General features: G+C 39.0%; 1 protein-coding gene across 1 annotated transcript; it reads right to left on the minus strand.

The window, feature by feature from the left end:
- Nucleotides 1-4286: 4286 nt before the first annotated feature.
- Nucleotides 4287-21682, minus strand: LOC149014619 (QWRF motif-containing protein 2-like). The gene is made up of 6 exons (XM_089155757.1): nt 19828-21682; nt 13310-13429; nt 12164-12280; nt 11972-12061; nt 5147-5254; nt 4287-5047 (listed from the first exon to the last, which is right to left on the minus strand). The coding sequence occupies exons 1-6, from the start codon at nt 21358-21360 to the stop codon at nt 4973-4975; spliced, it is 2043 nt and encodes a 680-aa protein (XP_089011883.1). The 5' UTR covers nt 21361-21682; the 3' UTR covers nt 4287-4972.
- Between the last annotated feature and the right edge of the window lie 1291 nt (nt 21683-22973).

Consider the following 22973-nt stretch of genomic DNA (forward strand, 5'->3'; position numbering starts at 1 on the left):
TAAAACTCATTAACTTTGAAGCTAAATATTGAACGTCATCAACAATTGGTTCAACCTCGCAGTTTGCTTGGGTTTTTCATTGATGATGTTGATAAGCTGCTGGTTGTCTGTTTCCATCTCTAGATGCTCAAAGCATGCACCAATTGCATATAATAATCAAGCTCTAAAGGCATACGCTTCGCCTTTTAGAACCGAGTTTGGCACAAAGGGGATGGAGGCAGCAAGCATAGGTTTACCTGAGTAATCTCGAACTATAACTCTAGTACCTCCTTTATTTTCTTTCTGCTTCAACGAGGCATTCACGTTCACCTTGAGGAAAGGCGGGTTTGGGGGATCCAATGTTGATCTTCCTCAGCTTGTAGGTACCCTTGGTGCAAGTTACCTTCCATTTCAACATAGGTATCTATGCGCCAGAATTCTTGAATGAACCATTTTTTAATGGCAACGGAAAACTCTTTTTTTTCTAATACATAAAACAAACAAGTCCGGATTGTCTCTAGACCGTGCTCCCCTGACGACTATTGACCACTAATTACAGGGAAACCTATAGGGTTAGGGTGATAGATTTTTAATGTTTTATTTTTTACTTGGAGGCCCCACATAATTTGTGGTTGTAACACTGTTAGGAGAACACAGAGTATTTCCCATCGGGAGAGATGATCCACACTCATTGTAAACATCACAAGAAAAACAGAAGGCTAAAAAATATGTTTTGCATTACACGATCAATTCAAGTGAAGAATGAATTTTTTTCCCATTGCGAGGAAATTTTCCTGAATTTTCTTTTTGAAGAAACAATATTTATTATTTTCAAGACAACTTTTAGATAATTTTATTAGGCGGGGTTGGGGGATCCAATGTTGATCTTCCTTAGCTTGTAGGTCCCCTTGGTGCAAGTTGCCTTCTATTTCAACATAGGTATCTATGCATCAGAATTCTTGAATGAACTCTTTTCTAACAGTGAGGGAAAACTCTTTTTTTTCTTATGCATAAATGCTTAACATTATTCATGGTTGTAAACCTACAAACACACCATTGCAAACGAGTCCGGATTGTCTCCAGACAGTGCTCCCCCGCCGACAATTAACCACTAATTGAGACCCATAGGGTTAGAATGATAGAATTTTTTTAATGTTTTACTTGTAGACCCCACATAATTTGTGGTTGTAATATCGTCGGAGAACACAGAGTATTTCCTGTCAAGAAAAATGATCCGCACTCATTGTAAACATTACAACTAAAAAATACTTTTTGCATTACACGATCAATTCAAGTGAAGAATGATTTTTATTTTTTATTTTCGCTGCGAAGAAAATTTCCTGAATTTTTTTTTGAAGAAAAAATATTTATTATTTTCAAGACAACTTTTTAGTTTAATTTTAATGTCAAAAATCTTTTCCCTAAGTTTTTATATATTATTTTTATTACCATATAGAGGTAGTTGTGTCAGAAATATTTTATATTTTGAAAACGGAGAATAGGGGATTCCAGACAAATTGGCGGAGTTAACACGGACTCCACGTGATACATTGGGGCGGCTCCCCAAATAAAAAGCCTCACAAATTATTTTTAAAAACCATTCTCGTGGTCCATTGAATTGGACCAATCTCCTCGAGTTCCTCGCGAACACTTCGAACCAACGGAACCGAATCCAACCCAATTCCCGAAACGAAAAATAATTATAAACCGGAGTTCCCAAACCCAGGAGCTTTTCGAAATCGGTGAGCCGGTTTAGTTGACTTCTCACCATTCTTGCTTCTAACTTCTATAAATAGTATATTTCTTCTCTTCTGTGTTTTCGTAAACAATTCCAAGCTTCAAGTTCCAACCTGAGTACTGAGTACGAGTAGTACCCAAAGGTATGTGAGAAAGGATCAATCAATCAAAGCTACTTTGCATAGAGGGATGTCTGAGATATGCAATACGTGGCAATTTTGGATCCTCTTCTTATTAATTCTTTATAATTCGTTACTGGGAAGCTCGAGAAAACTTGGGAAGGTCACCAACTGATTACCAAAAGTCCACAAAGTCAAGCGGAAGAACCTTTTAAGACATTGCTCGACTCGTGCCTACCCATCACTTGATTTGCTCTTGCTCAGACAGTAGCAGAACCAAGTCGCTTTCGCATCCTAACCCAAACACTTTTTGTTCCCACGTGTAAGTCTATCCCATGCGCAGGCCAAGTGTTCGACAAAATTAGGCAAAGAGATTTAACAGTAGTTTTTTATTTTTCTGAACTTTTGACTTAGGTGATGTTCTTCTTCATTCTATCCAGATTCCACAATACCAAACTTGCAAGGAGATTGGGTGAAGAGGCAGCTTTGGAAAATGGGTTTTGGCTAAATTGAAGCAGAAGGTGTCAAGGTGGTTGAGTGTGTGTTTCGTGTTCCTCGTAAGAGTTATCTTTGGTTACGGAAGTTGCCAAACCAACCCAGTGCTGTTGCCATCACTACATTTTTAAACAACTCAAGTTTATCACTTATGTCGGACGGCAGTATTTGTCACTTGGTCTTGGTGGTCATTCCCAGATACATTTCTGCAAGAGAGAGAGAAGCAGGTTTGGTTTTCTATAACCTTATCTTATCAAACCCATGAACAGAGCAGGAAACTGAATGCCACTTGTGTTATATACGTCAGTCAGGTGATGAAATTTGGTACATTTTGGTTCCAGAAACGTCCTTCGTTGCACCCTTAATGGGTATACATGAGACAGGTGTCATCACATGACCAGAGATCCCTAGTGTGACATACAGGCATAAGTTGATGATCAAAGAGCAATCTTATTTTCCATTCCTGTTGACAAATAGATCACAAGGTTACATCAAGGGAACATCAACCAAAGAGAACCTTCACCCCATCTCACACACATGGATATCAGAGATGTGAAGATTCTGTTTGGGTAGTTCATGTGGGTTGCGCGTGGAGATCCATCCAGCCCACACATTAAATATGGTGAGCAAAACCCCTCAAATAGTTCAGTGTCCTCACTTTCAGAAATGTCCCTTTAGACGCTCTTTAGGGGCAACGTAGAAAGAGATTTATAGAAGTAAAGAACATAACGACACATGATGGTTACATGTATGGGAATGACATTTTTCTTTTTTCTTTTTTTTTTATATTAAAGAAATTCATTGAAGAGACGAGCAAAGTTCTAATAACCATTCAGTGGTTGGTTCCGTAACCAAGAAGGCTTTCCTTTGCTAGAAAGTCCCCTACATCATTCGTCTTTCTAGATATATAAGTAGGCTTACAGCCCAATAGTTTTGAAGATAGGTAGTGGATATCATCAATAATGGGTTGGACGTCACGGCTAGGTTGGGCCGATCCGCAAGCAGGGGGTGGCCTAAATGGTCTCAGATCACCACTCCTACTCACTCCACCTTTCTTATCCTTAAGGATTGAGTGAGGCATCATCATTCACTTTTACATAGGGTGGAAATGGGGCCTTCCATTGCGATTGTTCTTCTTCTTCAGGCTCAAGGGGTTGCAGATGCTTCATTAATTTCCTGTGGAGAGAGGTTACCCCTACCATGAATCCGATCATTCCTTGGAATCCAAATGGACCACGGTCACAAACTCTTCATCTTCTTTCATTCAATTCGTCCCATATTATCAAATCTTGACCAGCATGTTACCCATTCCGATAGAGAGGTGCAATTACTCTGCTCTAATCAGTAATCGCCATGAAAGGGGACTCCCAAACCACGCTGCTCTTGCTATAGGGCAGTGTAGGATAATATGTATGATGATTTCTTCCTCACAACTTCAGCCTCCACAGAGCGGGTCTATTTTCACCCCTCTTCTTCTCGATTCCGATGCCAAAGCCACCCCCTTCGTTGCATGCCTCACATTAAAAACTCTTGATCTTCTTCGGGTAGGTTCTACAATCCCAAATTGCTGCCCAGTGATCAATAGACATCTCTTCCCATTTATGCAATTCTGTATGGGAGCTGACCTAAAGACTCTTACATTGAATGATGGTGTCATCTTTGGTAGGTAACGGATATATTATCAACCCCATTTTGATTGGATTTTTCAGGCAACAGAGGATTATTATTATAGGACCTTTGCATATAAGTAGAAGACGTTGAGTCCTTCAATAAACCCTGATGACAAGTTTAGACCTGGGCAAGGTGACACTCAATTATGTTTGACTTTGACCCGGCTTGACATATGAAGACCACAATTAGATTATTTAAAATAAATACACTTTTTATATGTAGGAAAATTGAGAATGGCCTGCCAGCAAGGTTGAACCAATGACCTCTCCACTGAAAAGTGAAATTCCACTAACCTCGATTGACACAATTAAATTATTTTACTGCAATGTGATTTGGGTCAAGGGCCAACGCCATGATCGAGAAGTATTTAATTTGATCTGACCCTATCATCAAGTTTATGATCAGATTTCAAAAACCTGAATCAACATGATTCTGTTGCAACCCCAGTTTGTTCATGTTCCAACCAACCACATCAAATAACAGGGTTCCAAGGCTACGACATCAACAAGTCTAACTGGGCCCGTCCATAGATATCATTTTTTAGCGGTCAGCTTCAGATATTTATATCAAGGTAAGTATTTGAATTAGATTTAGTTAGAGGATACAAAGAAACATCAATTTTGATGAATAGCATGAATTAGAACAGGAACTACTAAATTAGGGAAAAGAATACACCGGAAACATCGTATACCTATATATATACATCAGCTTTCATTCCACCTATGTTGAGAAAAAGTATTTTGTATACGAGCTAAATATGAATTTGGGAGAGAAGCCAACTTCTGATGTGCGAGCGAGCTAACAGGGAAAAAACATGATTACGCCGACCCCAAGTGTTCCAAAGCGGTTAAGTGAACACCTGGTCTTCTTCACCCCAGCAACCAACCAATCTTTCTTATTACCCCAGAACTGCCTCCAAAGGGTTTGATTTGATGTTAGCACTTAGTGTATGTAGTCAAATGAGATCAGTCTCACACTTGTGTCATCAGGTTACTCGGCACACGTTTTAGTTGTATTACTTGTGTTCTCAGACTACAATCCTTCACCTGTTTCCAAGTATAATTATCAATTGCCAACTGATTTTCTGAAGGGGCCCACCCGGGGGGGGGAGAGAGAGAGAAGATTGCCAAGCCAGAAAGCTTTACCTGCAATGCTGCTAACGAGGACAAGAGATCTCTGCATTGATCAAGCAAACCCCGCTCTTGTGAAACAAAAGTCGCAAGTTCAGCAGCCAAGGAATTCACTTCTTCCACCTGAAAATTTGATTTAGACATTGATAAGCAAACCAAAATCAAAACAACCACCAATAAACAGGTAGATGACTCGTGTGTGCAATTCTAAAAGTTCCTTTTCACCTTCTTCCACAATGGAAAGTAATGTCATACAGAATATTGACAGATACCAGTGTCCGCTGGCCCCACAAAAATTGCAACATACAATGAAACCACTCCAACAGGTCATAGTTATAAGTCAGCTGGCTAGCATATAGTCTTTCATTCAACTCTAACTCGACATAGCCATATCCCAAATAAATAGGGTTGGCTGCATGTATCTTCTCTCTAATCAGCTCTAGTTAATGATATACTTGTCACCAGTAATAAGCTACACAAGTCTTTCCTCCCCACATCTCCAAGGATCATTTAAAGCCTATCCCTAGCATTTTTAACTGCTATTAAATATGATTCATATCACCACTCCTTGCTGGAGCTGATGTGAACCAAGGATCTAGGGTTTAGTAATTGACAAAAGCCCAAATCTAGGGTTCACCCTCAAGATCTTAATCAAGTGAACCAGCAGTAAATCTATGGTTTGAAAACCCCGCAGTTGAGGAATTAGGGTTGAATTGAGGTTCCAGGGTTTTAGGGTTGGCAAGGGTTCCGGTAGGGCTAGGGATTTGAAGAACTCCAGTTCAAACCCTTGCTGTAATTTAGAGTTCAGAACTGAAATTCTGGTTTTAGGGTTGAAGGTATTAAGGGATAATAGAGATTAGGGTTTTTAGTGTTCTGGAGTATCTAGGGGAAAGGCTAGGATTACGGCTAGGGTCAAAGGTAGAGTAGGGGAAGGGGAAGATGATTCTAAAGGGGAATAGGGCTTGGATGAAGGGTTTGAAAAATATGGTTGAAAGAGGGTTAGGGTTTCAAGGGTTCGGTGAAGAAGATGAAGTTTGGTTTTCCTAGGGTTTTGAAGGAAGGGCAGGGGCTGTGATTATGATCAATGATACGGAGAGGGAGGGGAGTCTGATCCCTAAAGGGGGTTGAGCATTGGGTAAGGGGTTTGGGAGATCTAGGGGTTTATGGTTGGGCAGATTCTGGTTTTCAGAAATCTGGAAAATACCAAGCTGCCGCAAGAAGAAAATAGAAAAGAGGGGGCAGTGATGAAGGAAAGGGGTTTGAGGGAACAATGGGAAAAGGGTAGGGGAGGTGAGCAATGCTGCTGCACGCGTTGGGGGGAAGGCGAAGGAGGCTTGCGATAGGAAGGGTGCCCTGGATTAGAGGAATTTAGGATTTGGGGATGCAGGGTGTTGGGGGGGGGGGGGGGGGGGAAGTTGCCACAGGCAAATGGGAAGAGAAATAGAGATGCTGCGAGGAAGGGAAGGAGGTGGGGGTTGGTGTAGGATTGTTCTACTTACTTGAAGAAGAGAATGGAGCTTGAAGAGCTTTCAAACTGCAGAAAATTATACACACACACACAGCCACAATTGTCCCTCCTAGGGAAAACCCACAACTCCACTCTTGGAACCTTCCAATTTTCCAATTTCCCTTAATCATGAAATCTGTCATTTACAAGCTCGAGAGGCTTTGTTAATAGCCTCACATGGGTGTAATCACATTAGGACTCAACATTAGAAGGTGACTCAAACTTGGGACTAACTAGACTTGGGACTCTCACTGTAAAAAGGACTTTGTCATAACTTCTCCCAGGATGGTCCAAATTATAAAATAAGAGTAGATCTAAAATCCTTGTAAGAGGTGAACTGTAACTAAGGGAATCCCTCTCTAATTGGGACTCTGGGACTCTTCAATAACTTGACCAAAACAAATCCAAACTGCGAAACAGAAGCAGGGCTGGAATCCTACTAACCTATTGGATCCAATCAACCCTGATTTGACTCAACCAAGGAACGAGAATTCGCCGAATTTCGGGGTTTCGCTGGTTGGCGAAACCAACAAAACCCTGAAATCTTGGCGAAAGTTTGCCGAGTTTCAGTTGGATTTAGCCGGAAAAAATGAGGAAATTGGGGGGCACCGAGCATAGGCATATGATTCCTGATTTTGCCAGGAAAATTGGAAACCGAGTAACTAGTTCTGCAGTTCAGCTAATCTTCAGTTGCTTCTCAGAGCTTCAATGGCGATGGCAGTCTCTAGCTTTTGGTTCTCCATGCACACAGTTCCCACCACAAGTCTGCAACTGGATTCCTCCACCAAAACTCAGTCACTGCCGGTCTACAGACAACACACCCTCTCCACCGTCACTAGCGCCACCATTATCAACCTTATTTTCTGCATTTCTTAAAACTGGAGCGTATGTGTCTTCAATAAGCAATCGTTGCAGGGGAAGCATAGAAAAGAAGAGAAAGATGAAGCCATCAAGTTCGAATCAGATGTCGGAGCAGTTTCAATCCGTTCTTCGGGCTTCTGAGTTTCATCATTGAGAGAAGCCCTGTTCTGCAACATGTTGATCGAAAAATTGGGAACGATTGGAGAAGAAGCCGAAGGCGGAAGGCTCTATGGTCAGTGAAATTAGTTAAATACCCCAATCTTTCATTGATTTTATCGTGATATATCGCCAGTTTGGCGAGAAAAATGTGAGATATTGATTATCGGCGATATCCCGCAGATATCGTTTCGCCCCATCTTTTCGGTTCGCTAAGTACCAACATCACCAAAATTTGGCGATATTTCCTTCCATGGACTCAACTAAAACAATGCAAAGTTACCAAAATAACCCTATGCTCACCAAATTCTTGTGGCTGCTACAGGGCCGCAGGGTAAGGGCCACCTCCATGGGCCTTCTTTGGGTCTGGTTCACATCAGGAGCATTTAAATTTAAAAGCCTCTGTTGTATGTGATTTTGAAACCTATATAATTTGCAGAAACTAATTGGCCTTAATTTGCTCATTCATTATTTCATATTTTTCTGTTTTACTACTCGTCCATCTCAACATCTCAAATTTTCAATACCAGCCACACTTTCTTCAGTAATGACACTGGCTATACTAAAGTTTGTTTGCATGTTTTTCTTCTTTTGCCTAATATTCAGCACCATACTTCATTGTTTCATTGTTAGTCATATAAATATCCTATAAAAGTTCCCACTAAATCACAAAGGAATACATTGATCACACAACCTTCCAGACGCATCTCTCCACTTCATCCATATTGCTCTAAGTGCTTATGCATATCATCCTCAATTTCTGTCAGCTATTTATGGTTGAACTTAGATACCTAAATTATCTCTGCATGGTATCTCCCTATCCTCGATTCTCAGTACCCCACTTTCCTTCTTGGCACTAAAGCTACCATATACCATTTTTCATTCAAATAGTTTTAATTTCCAGCAAGGATTTGATCAACAAGGCATATTTGCTTTTGTTACACAAATGAAGACCCCCCCTGGGCGACCTATATATATATCCAGAAGCAGTATCAATTTAGGCTTATTTTATGGTGGGCTGTACCTTTAGTTCCAGGACTTCAAGTTGTTATGGGCCTCTTTATGGATCCAAGATGAGAGAATGAAGTTTAAGAACGAAAAAACTAGCATATTTCAGGTTAAGGACAATTATGTCTTTCAGTATATAATTAAGACTCCTAGGTTGTCTAGATTTATTTTGGGTCAGTTGTATGATTAGCCCGTAGTTAGGAACTCCTTTTCAAATAAAATTGGAGTAAGAAGCTAGTTGTGACACTTATTATATAGCTTAGTTTTAAGAGTTCAATTGAATTAGTTATTAGCAATTATTTAAAATTTGAGTTTGTGTTAAGGCAGAATAGGACCCAATATATACCCCATTGTGAAGGAACAGAAATTTAGATGGGAGTAAATGATTTTCGCACCAACCAAACTTCGCTGGTGCTATGTCTCTGAGTGTTTTCTAATATATAAAGACCACCTAGCTAATTGTGCTTGCTGTTTAAAGTCCAAGTGCTGTTAATCTGGTTGTTCAACGTCCAGGAGGTTCTTGGGTACTCAGCGTTCAAGATCCTAGTTCCTTCGACTGTAGAAACAAGTCTTCTACAAGTCTCTGCCCTAAGAGAAAAGACTAGGAAACTTGTACTAGGTAAGAGGATCTAATCTGAGCCATGTTTTCTTCTTTTCCGTTTTGTTTTTTGTTTGTATCCTCATTCACAGGAATCCACTCCTATGCCTATTTCACCATTCAAATCCATCCAAAATCTACCAAAAGCCTCCACACTTCATCCCCTACATTAGATCCTGCCTGCTGTCCAAGAATTCCATAAAGACCTAATAGGCTAACATACCCAATCCTATTCAAGTTTCAAATTATTAAAAGAAAAAAGTACTGGTTTTGAAAACCTGCAAGGATCTTCTAGATGAAAATATTCAAGGTGTTTCCCTCAGATGTTGGCCAGACCAATCCAACCATGGATGTTCACCTCTTTGAAGCATATATCATCCCCTTACCCTCCTAACAAAACCATTCAAATCTGGTTGCCATCTGATCACCAAAATCCTGGATCTGGATTTATCAGCTTCTCCAAGGAAGACCTAAATTTCAAATGTATCCTTCTAACCCCCCCCCCCAAAACACCCATAAAGAAAAATAAAAATAAAAATAAAAAACAAAAGAAAAATAATAGAGTTGAAATTTTCAAACCAGACCCTGGACCCTGGCCCTCAATTTCCGGATCCCCAACCCTAATATACAAATCTCAAGTTTGTTCTGATTTGGAATCTTGGAAGAATTGGCTCCTAGTTGATATCCTATTAATCTAGGACTACCTCGTCAGGTCCAATATAATTGGCACATAAAAGGTCTGAAAGCTGGTTGTTTATCGACTAAACTGTGAGCCTATGCTTTTTAAACAACTTCAGTTTGAATGCTCAACCTATGTTGAGCCTTTTAAAGTGATCAAAAGCCATTTTGGGAGTTAAATTAGGAATCAGTGTTGTCAAAGCGTCCACCTAGGCGGCAAGGTAGTTTTCCAACACCTTGTTTTGAACCTCTTAATTGACGCGCTGTTCTCTTATAATGCAGAAAGAGGTTATTTATAGCCTAAAATTAAAGATTCTAACTCAAACTAGGATCTCTTAACTAATGAGATCAAATTACAACTCAAACTAGACTCTTATCCAAACTTAAAAGGGAATCAAATTACTACAAGATTACAACCCTTAGACTGGAATCTCATACTTTATCCCTTTAAGCACATGCTAATTAGAAAACTTATAGCAACCAACATAGGACTCTTTCAAAACAACTCAACTCAACTCAAAATAGAATACTCCAAGCAAATCCTACATAGACTCAAACTACCAAACTGGAATCAACTAAAATTCCAAAAATTCTAATAATAATTCCAGAAATAAAATAAAATAAGGGCCAAAATGGCAAAATGCCTAAAATACCCCTCATAGAGGCTTTGGTCAGCCTATTGAGGCTTCTTGGATCCATCTTGGGGGCCCCACTTAGGGTTTTGGACAGAGGGATCCCTGTGTTCACATCACCTTCTCTCGGAGTTTTAGTACTCTTACGCAATGCATATGGCAGTGACATCACAAATCTGATTTCTTCTATTTCTCTTCTTCTTCTCTTTTTTTGTCGTAGTTCAAAGAATTTACCTATTTCTAAGAGTTTTGGTTCTGTTAGGCATCTCATTTAATCCGTTCTCTTCTTCTTCTTTCTTCCTAGTTCCTCCCGAGAAACATGTTCAACCATTTAAAGTGCTGTTCAAGATCATCTTCACTAAGTTGAAACATCCCCAAACCCATTTATTCTTCTTCTGGTCGCCTTCATTGATAGACTCCCCTAAATCAGCATAACCTAACCTACCATCAAACCCCAGATGCTACCCGAACCTAAACCTAATTTCGACCTACCCAAACTTATCATTCCATCTTTTTTTTATTGTAAAAAAAACTTTAAATTAAAAAGGGGGACATTTTGGGGTAACTTTGTGTTGGGTGGGGTGGGCGCAATTTTTTTTATTTAAAAAAAAAGGGGAGGGGGGGGGGGGTTTATAAGTTTGCGGGGGGTGGGGGGGGGGGTTTGTTTTAAGAATAAAAAGAAGGGGGGGGGGGGGGGGGGGGGCAGGGGGGGGTGGGGTGGGGTGGGGCGGGGTGGCGGCCGCCTCGGCTTTCCTTTATTTTTTTGTGTTTTTTTTTTGGTTTTTTTTGGCTTTTTTTGCGCTTCGTGGGGCGCTGGGGTTTTTCCCCTCTCCTCCTTGTGTGTGGTGTGGTGGGGTGGGGGGGGGCCCCCCCCCCTCCCTCCCCCCCCCCCCCCCCCCCCCCTTTTTTTTTTCTTTATTTATCCCCCACCACCCCCAAGAGTCCTGGATATTGGTTCCTAGATGGTCTTCTACTAATCCAGCACTGCACCATCCTACCTCAACTTAGGATAACTGACACATCAGACCCTAACCATAGCATCAACCTAAAACCTATTTTGACCTATTCAGATCAGATCCTGGTCACGTTGGCTTCTACTTGATCTCCTGCTGCATTAAAAGCTCAGACTGAAGACAGCTGTTACCATCAGAAGAATTGTCTGGTTGCTGATTACAAGAAAACCCTGCAATAAACCGACTAAACCTGTCTCCACTGGAAATCATAATCTCAAAAGGATAATCCATGCACTATCCAGTTCCCAAAACAGTATGCTAGAAAGGGAACATCTGACTATCTGCACTCTCCTGATACACTAGCCAGATTGAATGTTTGGGAGGAGCAAAAATTTCAAAGCATACATGAACAGCGATGAAGGTAATTCTAAGGAATAAGGTGTGCACCTTTGATAGCAGAGAGCATATAGAGGACGCCATTGCTTGCATCACATCTACTGCTGAACCAACAGCATCCTTCACAATTTGAATATCTGCCTGTTGAACAGAAAAAAAGAGGAATAAATAGCTCAATCAAGCCCCATTTACCCATGACTGCTGAACATTTGAGCTGCAGTGCTCAGATGTCAATGTCCATACCTTTGCACCACCAACAACTGGAAGACGAAGAATGCTGGCCTTCAATGCTTCAATAACTCCTGATAAAGAACTAGAATGGTCCCTGTCCAGAAGAGCCCACTCTTCCAAATAGATCATCTGTATCCAAGTCCAACAACCTTCAGACATTCAGCATTCAATAATGAAAGAAGAGTAGTTTAATTACAGTGGGTTAAATCGTAAACCTCATTTATACACAGTAAATTCTCAATCTCTCTCTTCTTCTTTTTTTCTCTTTTTTCCCCCCTGGTTTGGGGGAGGGGGAGAGAGAGAAAACACAGGAAAGTGACATTCCAAACCATTTAGAAGCTTCCCCTTTTAGTTTAACCTACAGTAATAGCACTCTATGAAGAAGATAGATGGCTCACTATTTATGTATTAACTAAAGTCCAAGGTGGTGTCAGAACCAAAAGTCAAGCAAGCAACCGAAGAACCTAGTACCCTGGTTCTTCATTAGGTATGGGCAAGGACCTTAGCTTTAGCTGTATTGAGCATCTAGGGTACTAATGACGAACATATGAATCTAAATAATTTCTAAAAAGATATCCATTCACTAAATCATTTCATTTTCACTAAACACAGTGTGTGACAAAATATTAAATGAATTGATGGAAGTGAACCTCGATGGAAAGCAAAGCAAGCTTTTTAACAATAAGGTATTTGAAAATTAGTACTCTTTCTTGGGCCTTGATGTCAAGGGGTTTGAAAGGATAGAAAAATCAGGATCATGAAGCTACAAGTAAAACTAGCAACACAATTTCTTTGGGTAGCTCAAGTTATTGAAGTTACAAAATTTCCAGACAGAATACTTTAAAAATGAGATATTTTACGAACAGAAATATTATCTTAAAAAACAAAACCATTGCTCTAAAATCGAAATCGAAATCAATTTATGGAACAGAAAAAAGCATAAATTAAATGAAAGACCAGGTAAGCCCAGAAAAAGACCAAATCCAAGAACAGCATTAATCAAAAGCATGGTTATCACCTTTATAAGAAATATAAAGTATCTAAGTAACAAACAACGTGACCAAAAGACCAAAGGGATAGAGTTCCTGTAAAAAAATCTTGGAGACATCACCTTCACAAAAAGATAATAGTCAACGAGAGTGAACCAATGAGTCTTACCTGTCCTTTAAGGATGGATGTTAGCTTCAAATTCTGCCTCAGAGATTGTAACTTGATCTTTTTAACTGTGACAGAATCGCGCAGTTCTGAGGTAGTTACCCATGCATTATGTAGAGTTTTCTGGTATAAACAAGAAAAAGAACAAATGGTTGAACATAACTAGTTCCATCAATATGAAGTATTCAAGAAAAGGCCAAAAAAGAAAAGAAAAGAAGAAAATGAAGAAGACAAAAAAACAAAACAAAACACCACTCCTAACCAAGCAAGCAATTGGTAAAGTACTCTTGACACCAAAACAACCAACAATTCCAGCATGTACTACCATAAAAAGAGTTGGTAGCAATGGAATTCTAAAATCAAAAGATGCAAGCATTACAAGAAAAAGTTCATATTAGCTAAAACGAGGATGCTAAGATGCAAGTGTGGCAAAACTAGGAAGGATAGATAAGGAATGATCATGTTAGAGCTGGTCTAGGAGTAGCTCTGAAAAGTGATAAACTTTGAGAAAGTCGTCTGAGGTGGCACAATCACATTCAACAGAGGCCTGTAAATGCCCCTCTACAGAAAAGTGATTTAATCCAAATTGAAGGAATTAGAAGAGCTTAGGGCAGACATAAGATGACCTTAAGAGAAGTTGTGAGATAGGATATGCATAGCTTAGGCCTTATATCTAATATGGCCTTAAACAGAGCTGACTGGAAGGCAAGAATTCATGTAGCCAGCCCCATTTAGTTTGGACAAGGCTTGTTTTGTTGTTTTCGTTTGAAATACTACCAACTTGGGATCGTCTCAATCTTATCTAAGTTCTTCATAATTGCCAGGTTTAGGAATGAAGTTCTATGGGAGACAAGAAAGGATTATAAGTGTGTCCTTGTTTAATTTGATAAATTAGAAAAACAATACAAGTTGGTTGGTTCTCTTTAACAACAGGAATAATTTCTTTACCAAATATACCACACATTATTTGTTGGCACAAAAGTAATAAAAATCCATAAACAGGAAAATTTGTTTCCAACTTAGAACATGTTTTTTTAAACAGTGACATCATAAATACCCTTAGTTAGGTGATGCATACACTCAATTAGAGCTCTCAGATTTGATACTCAAAGCTTAGAAGCCTAGGTGAAGACCCCAACCTTGCTGCCTAAAAGCAGTTCAAGTGATACTGTTAATCCATCCTTAGCTTTTTTCATTTTAGCTAATCGCGGCTAGGCAGTGGCAATCATGTAAATAAATGCCAGCTCTAAGAAAATGCTTAATTGTCTTTTTGGGTCTTTATCAGGCTTTCAATTAGAAACCTATATGACAGTTTTATCTTGATCATGTAACAGCCTATGATTAGGCGAATTAGTGCATTGAGGAATGTGAATCCTGTCCAAAGTAGAAGAGTTGCAGGTGGAATTGAAGTCCAAAGTCCGAAGCCCGAATGTACTCTTATATATACACCCTCCCCACTTTTCTTCAAATCGACGAGGAAGGATACAGACTGGACACTGAATTATTCTCAGCTTATGTAGCTGTCTTTTAGGGACCTCCATAGTGTAATTGTTTAGGAATTTGATCCTGCTGTGGCTAAGGATTCAGCTTTTGAACCTACATTGCAGCAACTCCAAAGACAACTACCGGGCCCCTCTATCAAGGTACGCTAGAGGCCTAATCCATGTCCCACCTTCTTATCACCTTTTTCTTATTTTCTAGAATTTCCGCATGTCCTAAAACCTCAAAAATAATAAAACTCCATGTCTAACAATTTAGCCATCTAAATAACCAAACTTGGAGGATCATATGCCTACATCATGCGAGCTCTTCACAAATTCTGTCCAATGAATGGCATTACAAGCTTAACTATAAAAACAAAGTCATAATTTCCTATGTGATGTCTAAAACTGAAATAGTATAAATAAGGAAAATAAATAAACTACTAATGTACTACCAGCCCAAATACCCAAATTGGACCTGGTTCATCTCCATCTAGATTCTCAAACTGATTTGGTTCAATGCAAGATTTTGCACCTGCATGAATTACCCAGGAAAACTCACTGAGAAGGTTTGGAAACAAGAGAATTAGACCATTTGATTGGCATCCACAAATATACAGACTTTGATTTTTTTTCCTTTTTTTGAAGAGGGTTGGGGGGGGGGAAATCCAGCACATCCCATAATCAACCGTCAGAATCTTCTGATGGTTATTAGCAACCAAAGTCTTGATAGGAATCTAATCATGGGCTTTCACAAGAAATTGGGCCATTGATGAATTTCTTCAATTGCGATCTTGATTGAGCAGTGTGCTTCAGTTTCATCATTACTTCTGTTCTGAACATTTCTTCCATATCCATACTTCCATTTGAAGATTGTGTCATGCTTGACACCGTAACATAACGGGCTTTTTATCATTGGCAAGCTGTTCAAGCAGTGAAGTTGGCAATCTATGACATCTCCAATTAAAAGGAGTAGATTGTATCCATCAACCTCCATGATGTAGCCTTAGGTTCAGCTCCAATGGAAATAATAGTATCTCCAACAGTTATTGGGAGTTGGGACATCAAAAAATGGAGTAACAAAATAAAGTTAAAAATTACACATGGAGGGAATACAGGAAACTGTGGCCAAAATAATGACAAGGTGAAACAAAAAGGCATAAAAAGGGTGTAACAGGAAGATAGGAAGCTAAATAAAGGGTAAGAGCAAACTCGAAAGTACAATTATCATACTATACTTACTACCACTATAAAAGCACGAACTCATGGAGAAAGATGGCTACATTTTTATCCCTAGAGTACCCTCAATTATTCGCTAAAAGGCTATGACTAATTATGTCTAAAATTGTAATTCTATATTTTCATTGATTTTTATTCTAATTCTATATTAGTATTAATATTAATTAATCTTCTCCATTAAAACCCAAATTAAGTGCTTCTTGATATTCATGCATTGATCCCAACAGTCTCAATTGCCATGAGAAATAAAACTATTAAAAACCCTCCCTATAAAATAAAATTAAAAAAAAAACCACTACCAATAAAACAATCATTTATTTGTAGAGAAAGAAAAAAAAAAAAATCGAATCGTTTAAAAGTTACTAATAAATGTAATTAATTCTCTCCACTAAAACCCAAATTAAATGCCTCTTGATATTCACGCTTAGACCCGATGGTCTCAATTCCCATTAGAACTAAATATACTAAAACAACCCTCACCAAAAAACAAAAACAAAAACAAAAAAAGGAGAGACAGAAGAAAAGATTACACGAAAACACCACTACCAACTAAAACAAAGTCGTGTATCTAACCAAAAAAAATCAATCATTTACAATATTGTACTACTTGTAATTAATCCTCTCCACTAAAATTCAAACTAAATGTCCCTTGATATTCATATGCAGAACCCAACACACTCAATTCCCATTTAGAAGTAAATATACTGAAACAACCTCGCCCCCCCCCCTAAAACAACCCTCACACCCCCCCCACCAAAAAAAAAAGAGGAAAAAGTTATACGCGTATCATTCAAGGTAAAATACTCTAAATTCAAATTGTTATATTAATGCTTAAGAAACACATCAAAACCTCACAATCAAGTGTCTTCACCTCTAGATATTCTTAATATATCTTATCACCTTGACTTTTTCTAATCAAAATATTTCATATTATTAATTTCCTTTACAATTTTTTTAGTAAAAGGGCATTTCTATTAAAATAGAATAAAATAGGACAAACACAAATTATAATAAAAATCACATAAGAAGATAAACCCTTCTTGCATCATCTACTTTCAAATAGTCAAGCATAGATGTCAACGAGTAGACCTTGTAAAGTCCATCACCTGATTTGTGGATAACAATCAAACCAAGTGGTTAACACAAATATGACTATTTAAATAAATAAAAAAAAATAAAAAATAAAAAAAAAACAACAACAACAACAAATAGCCATGTGCATTGCACGTGGTTTTTTACTAATCAGGAATAAAAAGAGATAATTTGGGGAAAAAATAAAGAAAATAAACAATCAGCAGCATTTGGTTGGCATCCACAAATGTGTCGACTTTGACAAGGTGATGTATATCTCATGAAGAACCATCAAGATCTTCTCTGATGGTAGAGAACTCATTAGCAACCATTTCTCTATGATGGGAATCTAATCATGGGGTTTCGCAATTGAAATTGGGGCCTAGATGAATTTTTTTCAATTGTAACCCTGATCAGACAGTGCGTTTCAGTTTAATCATCACTTCCTTTGTCAACATTTCTTCCATATCTGAATGGGAAAAACAAAGCAGAGGAGACTCATAGCAGTGGGACTGTGGGAGAACAAAATGAAGTTCAACTTGGACTTCGCTTTAGAATCCCCTACACTTACTGGATACAATCCCGATAACAAACCCTAGATGCCAACCTATCTAGTTTTTATCTAAAACCTTATTTCGACCAAAGCTAATCTACCAATCCATTCCAGATCTTGGTTGTTGGCTTCTATTGGATCGCTTCCAAGCTAGTACTACATCATCATTCGAATACGGAGACCCAAATTGGACCCAGTGCATCTCTCTGGGTTCTTAAATCGGTTTAAGTTGGTCCACAACAGTCAACCTACATTACTATAGAGATACACAATCAGCGTACCACAATAGGAGTTGTCTACAGTAGTGTACCATAATAGGAGTTGTCCCTACTGTAGTTCACCAAGATCCTTGATAAAACTTTTTCTGTTTGGATTCACAAACCCTACAACATTAAGCTGAGATAAGACTTGAGTTTTTTTGGTTGTTGTTGTCATCATCATGGCTAGATAGGATTTCCTAGCTTTGTTGTATCCATTTTCCTGATTAGGCTAGATCTCTATTTTCTAATTAGAATAAACCCCTTTTAAAAATAAAAAAAAATTGGTTGTTGTTGTTGTTGTAGCAGGAGGAATTACCTTCCTTGTTAAATTTTAAGCAGAAAGAACACCACCTGGATTCGTGCAGCATGTGCCCTATGCATCTAGAAACAGGCCATGCGGAATGACAGTTACAACCCCACAAGGGCAGAAATTCCTGACGGCGCACAGCAGGCATTTTGCACAGCCCAGCATCCAGGCATAGGGTGTACACACAAAACACAGCCAGGTAGCATTCTATTTCCCTCTATTTTAATTCATTGTTTACAATGCCATAGCCAAGATAGAGTAACGATTCAGCAAATCTCTGGGAGTCTCTTCTCCTCCTTAATCCTTCCTCATTCTCTTATTTTCTCTCTTTCTTATTTTCAGTTACTAGTGTTTACTCTCTAAAATTCAAATGACAGAACAAACAATTATGAAATTGCATAATAACACCAAAGAACCCAATGAAATAATATACAAGAAACCCAAGTGTCTAACACTTGAGTATAGTCTTTCGGCTGTCCAGATATGGAGGCTCCATAACATATCCCTCACCGATTCCTTACTCTGTTTTGTTCGACATGGCTGCTTTGGACAAAAAGAAGGATTCGCGTATCATAAGCATGTTAATATAAGTAAAGTTTTTTTTTTCCTTTTCCTCTTCAAAATATAAAACACACTCATACAAGGTTGACATCAAGTCAAGTGGAACCAGAAGTTGCCCTTAAGATGCATCCAATTCCTGAAGGCTAGAACGTTTTGGTCAACATAACTCCTCCAACATCTTAAACCTTATCCATTCAGACCATGGTAAGTTATCCCCATTCATTGAGGTAAATCTTCTAGAATCTTCCTGCATTTCGTATTCTCGAGCCAAACCGACCTCCTACTTATTTGGACATTCAAGGACTTGCCAACTGTCCATGCCTAACATGTGGATGGCATTATCTTAATAGAGCAAACAACCCCAGAATAGAAAACTAACAATTCCCACGTCCAAATTGTACAACTATGTCAATCTCTTACAACACATGTACAGTTTGGCAAAGCAGCTATAGAAGTCAATTGGTGTCAGTTAAATTTAAATGCACATTAGATTTATAGCAAATTCAAGAAGTCCAATATGATCAATTTAAACCTGTTACCACTCATCCAACAGACCAGAATAAAGGGGAGTATGGTCTAAGGAAGTCCTACAGCTTTGAAATCCCCACTCTCTCCTAACATACCATTGACTGCCACTCTATAAAGTCTATATCACTGCTATGGTATTGCTATTTTTTTCATGGAGCAAAAAAGTATAGTAATTACTTTCAAGGAAATGAAGTAAGATGACCCCAAATAAGCTTCAATTATTTCAATCAAAAGCAGTTCAAAATTTGGTAGCACAATCAATAATTCATTAGATCAACCTACTCAATCACTCAATCTGGAGAAAGCACTCTGGGTGTCAGAAACATTTAGGGCAATAACAGAATAAGTAAAAGCAAAATGAAGTCAAATCTGAAGAATTATCATGCATATTCAATAATTCAACCAAAGATCAACAAATACATGCGTTCCACCTTCAAAAATACATGCATCTAAGCTACTGCACACAGGTAAAAACTAAATCATAAAGCAGAACTTGAAGCCTAAATTCACAAAAGCCCTACCTCTGCTGTCAAAGTTTGCGAAAACAAAGTAGCATTTGCTCTCGCATTTGCGAAACGCAACTGCAAGTGCCGATTATAGAAAAGCCTCAACAGGTGTGCATCGAGAATTCTGTTTTCCCCCAGCTTCCCTCTCCGGACATCAGCAGAAAAACTGAGAATTGAAGGCATATTTCCTGAGTTACTCAAGGAGCTTCCTGCGGCCACCGCATTCCTTGTCCGAGATGGACTGGGCATACCCCTCGATGGAGAAGAAGTTGAAGATGTCATAAGCTTACTTGGAGATGCAGGCCTCGGGGAACCTCGGATAGGAGACGCAGGCCTCGGGGGACATCGGATAGGAGATGCAGGCCTCGGGGAACCTCGGATAGGCGATGCCAGTGCCCTGCCACTTCCAGTTGAGACAGTTCGTGGAGATGATGCTGCACTCTCAGTTAAGGACTTATTTGATGAACTAAGCCTCGGTGTGGTAGTAGCTGCTGTTCTTGAAACATTTCTCGTCGACAATGGTGATCCTGGGTCTTGCAGACGCCGCAACCGACCGTTCGTTTCCTGCCAAAACCTTGCAGGTACACTGATGCCACGAGCACCACTTCTCCCTCTAGGAACGCCATTGCTTTCCTGTGACCTCGAAGTACTGCCGGAGGAGACACTCTCTGTATCTGAAGCAGTGAGATCGGAAGGAACCGCAAGGCCATTAAAATAATAATCCGCATCCAGTGCACGTTGAACCGACTTCATCAAGTCTGTATTGCCTGAACCCTGATGCAATCTTCCATCAAACGACGCTCTCCGACTTTCTCCAATCTTCGACTTCTGTAACACTCTTCCCCCTGCCCCAGATCCAACTAATTTCTTCGTCTCACCGGTACAATCCAGACTTCTAGTCAGAGGATCCACTTGCCGAGTTCTTGCAGGCCAACGTTGCTGATCGACAGGCTTAGAATTCTCCGTCTGATCTCCACCTCTACCACCATCAACCTTGCTTCTTAATGGCGTCGCGGTCTTCCTCCTCTCCGGTGTAGCCTTCCTTGCATTGGCCAAATTCGTCGACGGTACCACCTTCGTCTTACTAATGGGAAGCGAGAATGACTCTCCTTGAAAAGAAACCGACAAGCTCCTCGTCGAAGTAATGAGAATCTTGGAAGCCATCGACACTTCAGAACCATTTCCCGTTCTCGATTCAGGGAAAGGCGTAGTTGGTCGAGACGTCGCCGGCCTCCTCCGCTCCACCGACTGCGACCGTTTGATCATCGACTTAGCCGTCGATGGGAACGGAGTGTTTGCAGAGGTCGACGAAGTCGATCTCGAAAGAGAAGGAGTTGGACATCGCCTAGAAGAAGAGGAAGAAGAGGTTGAAGTTGAAGTCGAAGGAGAAGGTGAAAGGTACCTGGAAGTAATCTCTCTCCATTTAGGTCTCCGGTGACCAACAACGCCATTATCTCTCTCTGAAGGCAGCAAAGGTGACCTCGTTGGTTTCAGATTACTCTCTACCTGCTGTGAAGACGTTTTGGGATTCGCAGTAACCACCATCATCAGATGGAATGGAAGAAAAAAAAAAATCCTCACTCCTCCTCACATCTCTTACACCCTCAAAAACCCCCCAAAAAGAAAAGGAAACTAAGAAAACCCAGAAAACCTTTTCTCTGAACAGCTCAACATTTGTTGGTAGAAAAAGAAGGAAACACTGGAGTCTCTGGATTTAATTCCTTCTTTCTCTTTAAAGCTAATAATAACCAAATTAAGGGCATGAGTAACTGAGATTTGATGAAAAAATTTCTCTCTCAAAGAGTTATCATCAGAGCCAGATATGGCGGAAAGCTAGCGAAGCTAGAGAGTCCTTTAAGCGCACGTTTGGAAGCACAATTGTCGTTCCAAGTTTTCCTTATTGGTTTCGAAATTCTTATATCATTAATCCGTAAAGCTGCATTTTGCCTTTTAAAAAATAATTAAAATAATCCTTAAAACTGCATGCTTATGGAGGGATTTTCAGTTGGAAAATGATTCCAATCCAAAGGCTAGGATTTTGTTGTGCCTCCTAAGGATCTTTTATACTGTTATTTAATTTGGAAACTCGAGAAAGAATTGGGTTTTGTAAATAATGTGAGATAGAGATGGTGAAGCCAGTGATTATGAATGAAGACAAAATTAGAGAAAGAAAGAGTCACTTCTTGGTCACGGATTTGAACTGGGTTTTTATTATTTACCAAATTTGAAGAGAGAATCTATGGATTCACATGTTTTCACTGTTGGGTTTTTAACCTTTATAGGTAGAATATTTTCACCAAAGAAAAGAAAATGAGAGTTCATCAGAAATATAATATTTAATTAAATTAAAATTAAAAAATAAAAATAAAACAAAACAAAAGAGAAAAATCTATAATATTAATGATGTAAAAGTAAATAAAGATATGAAGCTGCCTTGTGGATGCAAAAGAGTACTCCCTTTTATACTTTCCATCGATGATGATAATTTCATTTCTAAAGCCATGAGTAGTTGACAATTCATAACTGATAATGATTAATATTTATTCTTCCTTCCATTTCCTCTGTGGAAGAGCATCAAAACTATTAATGCATGAATCTTGATGGGTGGTTTAGTTCACAAAAAACCAAGGCTTCTATGTAGGAGGTTAGAATTTGAATCCTCTCAAGCACAGGGGCGAAACTCCATCTATATTAATATTAATTCTCCTTTAAGGATGTAGTTGAGATATGCATAAGCTAACCCAGATGAATCTCAGATAAAAAAATAAAAAATAATGAATGCTATGATATTGAAGTATCACACTTCAATTAAAAAGAAAAATACTTTGCAAATTGCTCCTAGATGTTTATATGATTGTTCAAAAAGCTATAAATTAATTTCATGAACCTCTCTGCTATTGAAGTTATCGAAGAAAATAGTGATAAAAAAGGCAATGTAAACAGCTCACCTTAAGGGACCATGAAATGGCAGTTCTATTGATTGTGGAGTGACATGAGTGTCAAAATTAAGTAGCCTTACCATCATTATCAGTGACCATATTAAGTTGAATGATATGAACACTAAACAACCACAAAGGAATCATAAAAACTATCTAAACATATGGGTCCGAGCTAGCTCATGCTTGGGTGTTGTAGGCCAATTTTTGATTGTTACATATGAT

The sequence above is a fragment of the Hakea prostrata genome, chromosome 5, assembly GCF_041222555.1.
Source record: "Hakea prostrata isolate BN-2017 chromosome 5, UWA_Hpros_2, whole genome shotgun sequence".
Taxonomy (NCBI): Eukaryota; Viridiplantae; Streptophyta; class Magnoliopsida; order Proteales; family Proteaceae; genus Hakea; species Hakea prostrata.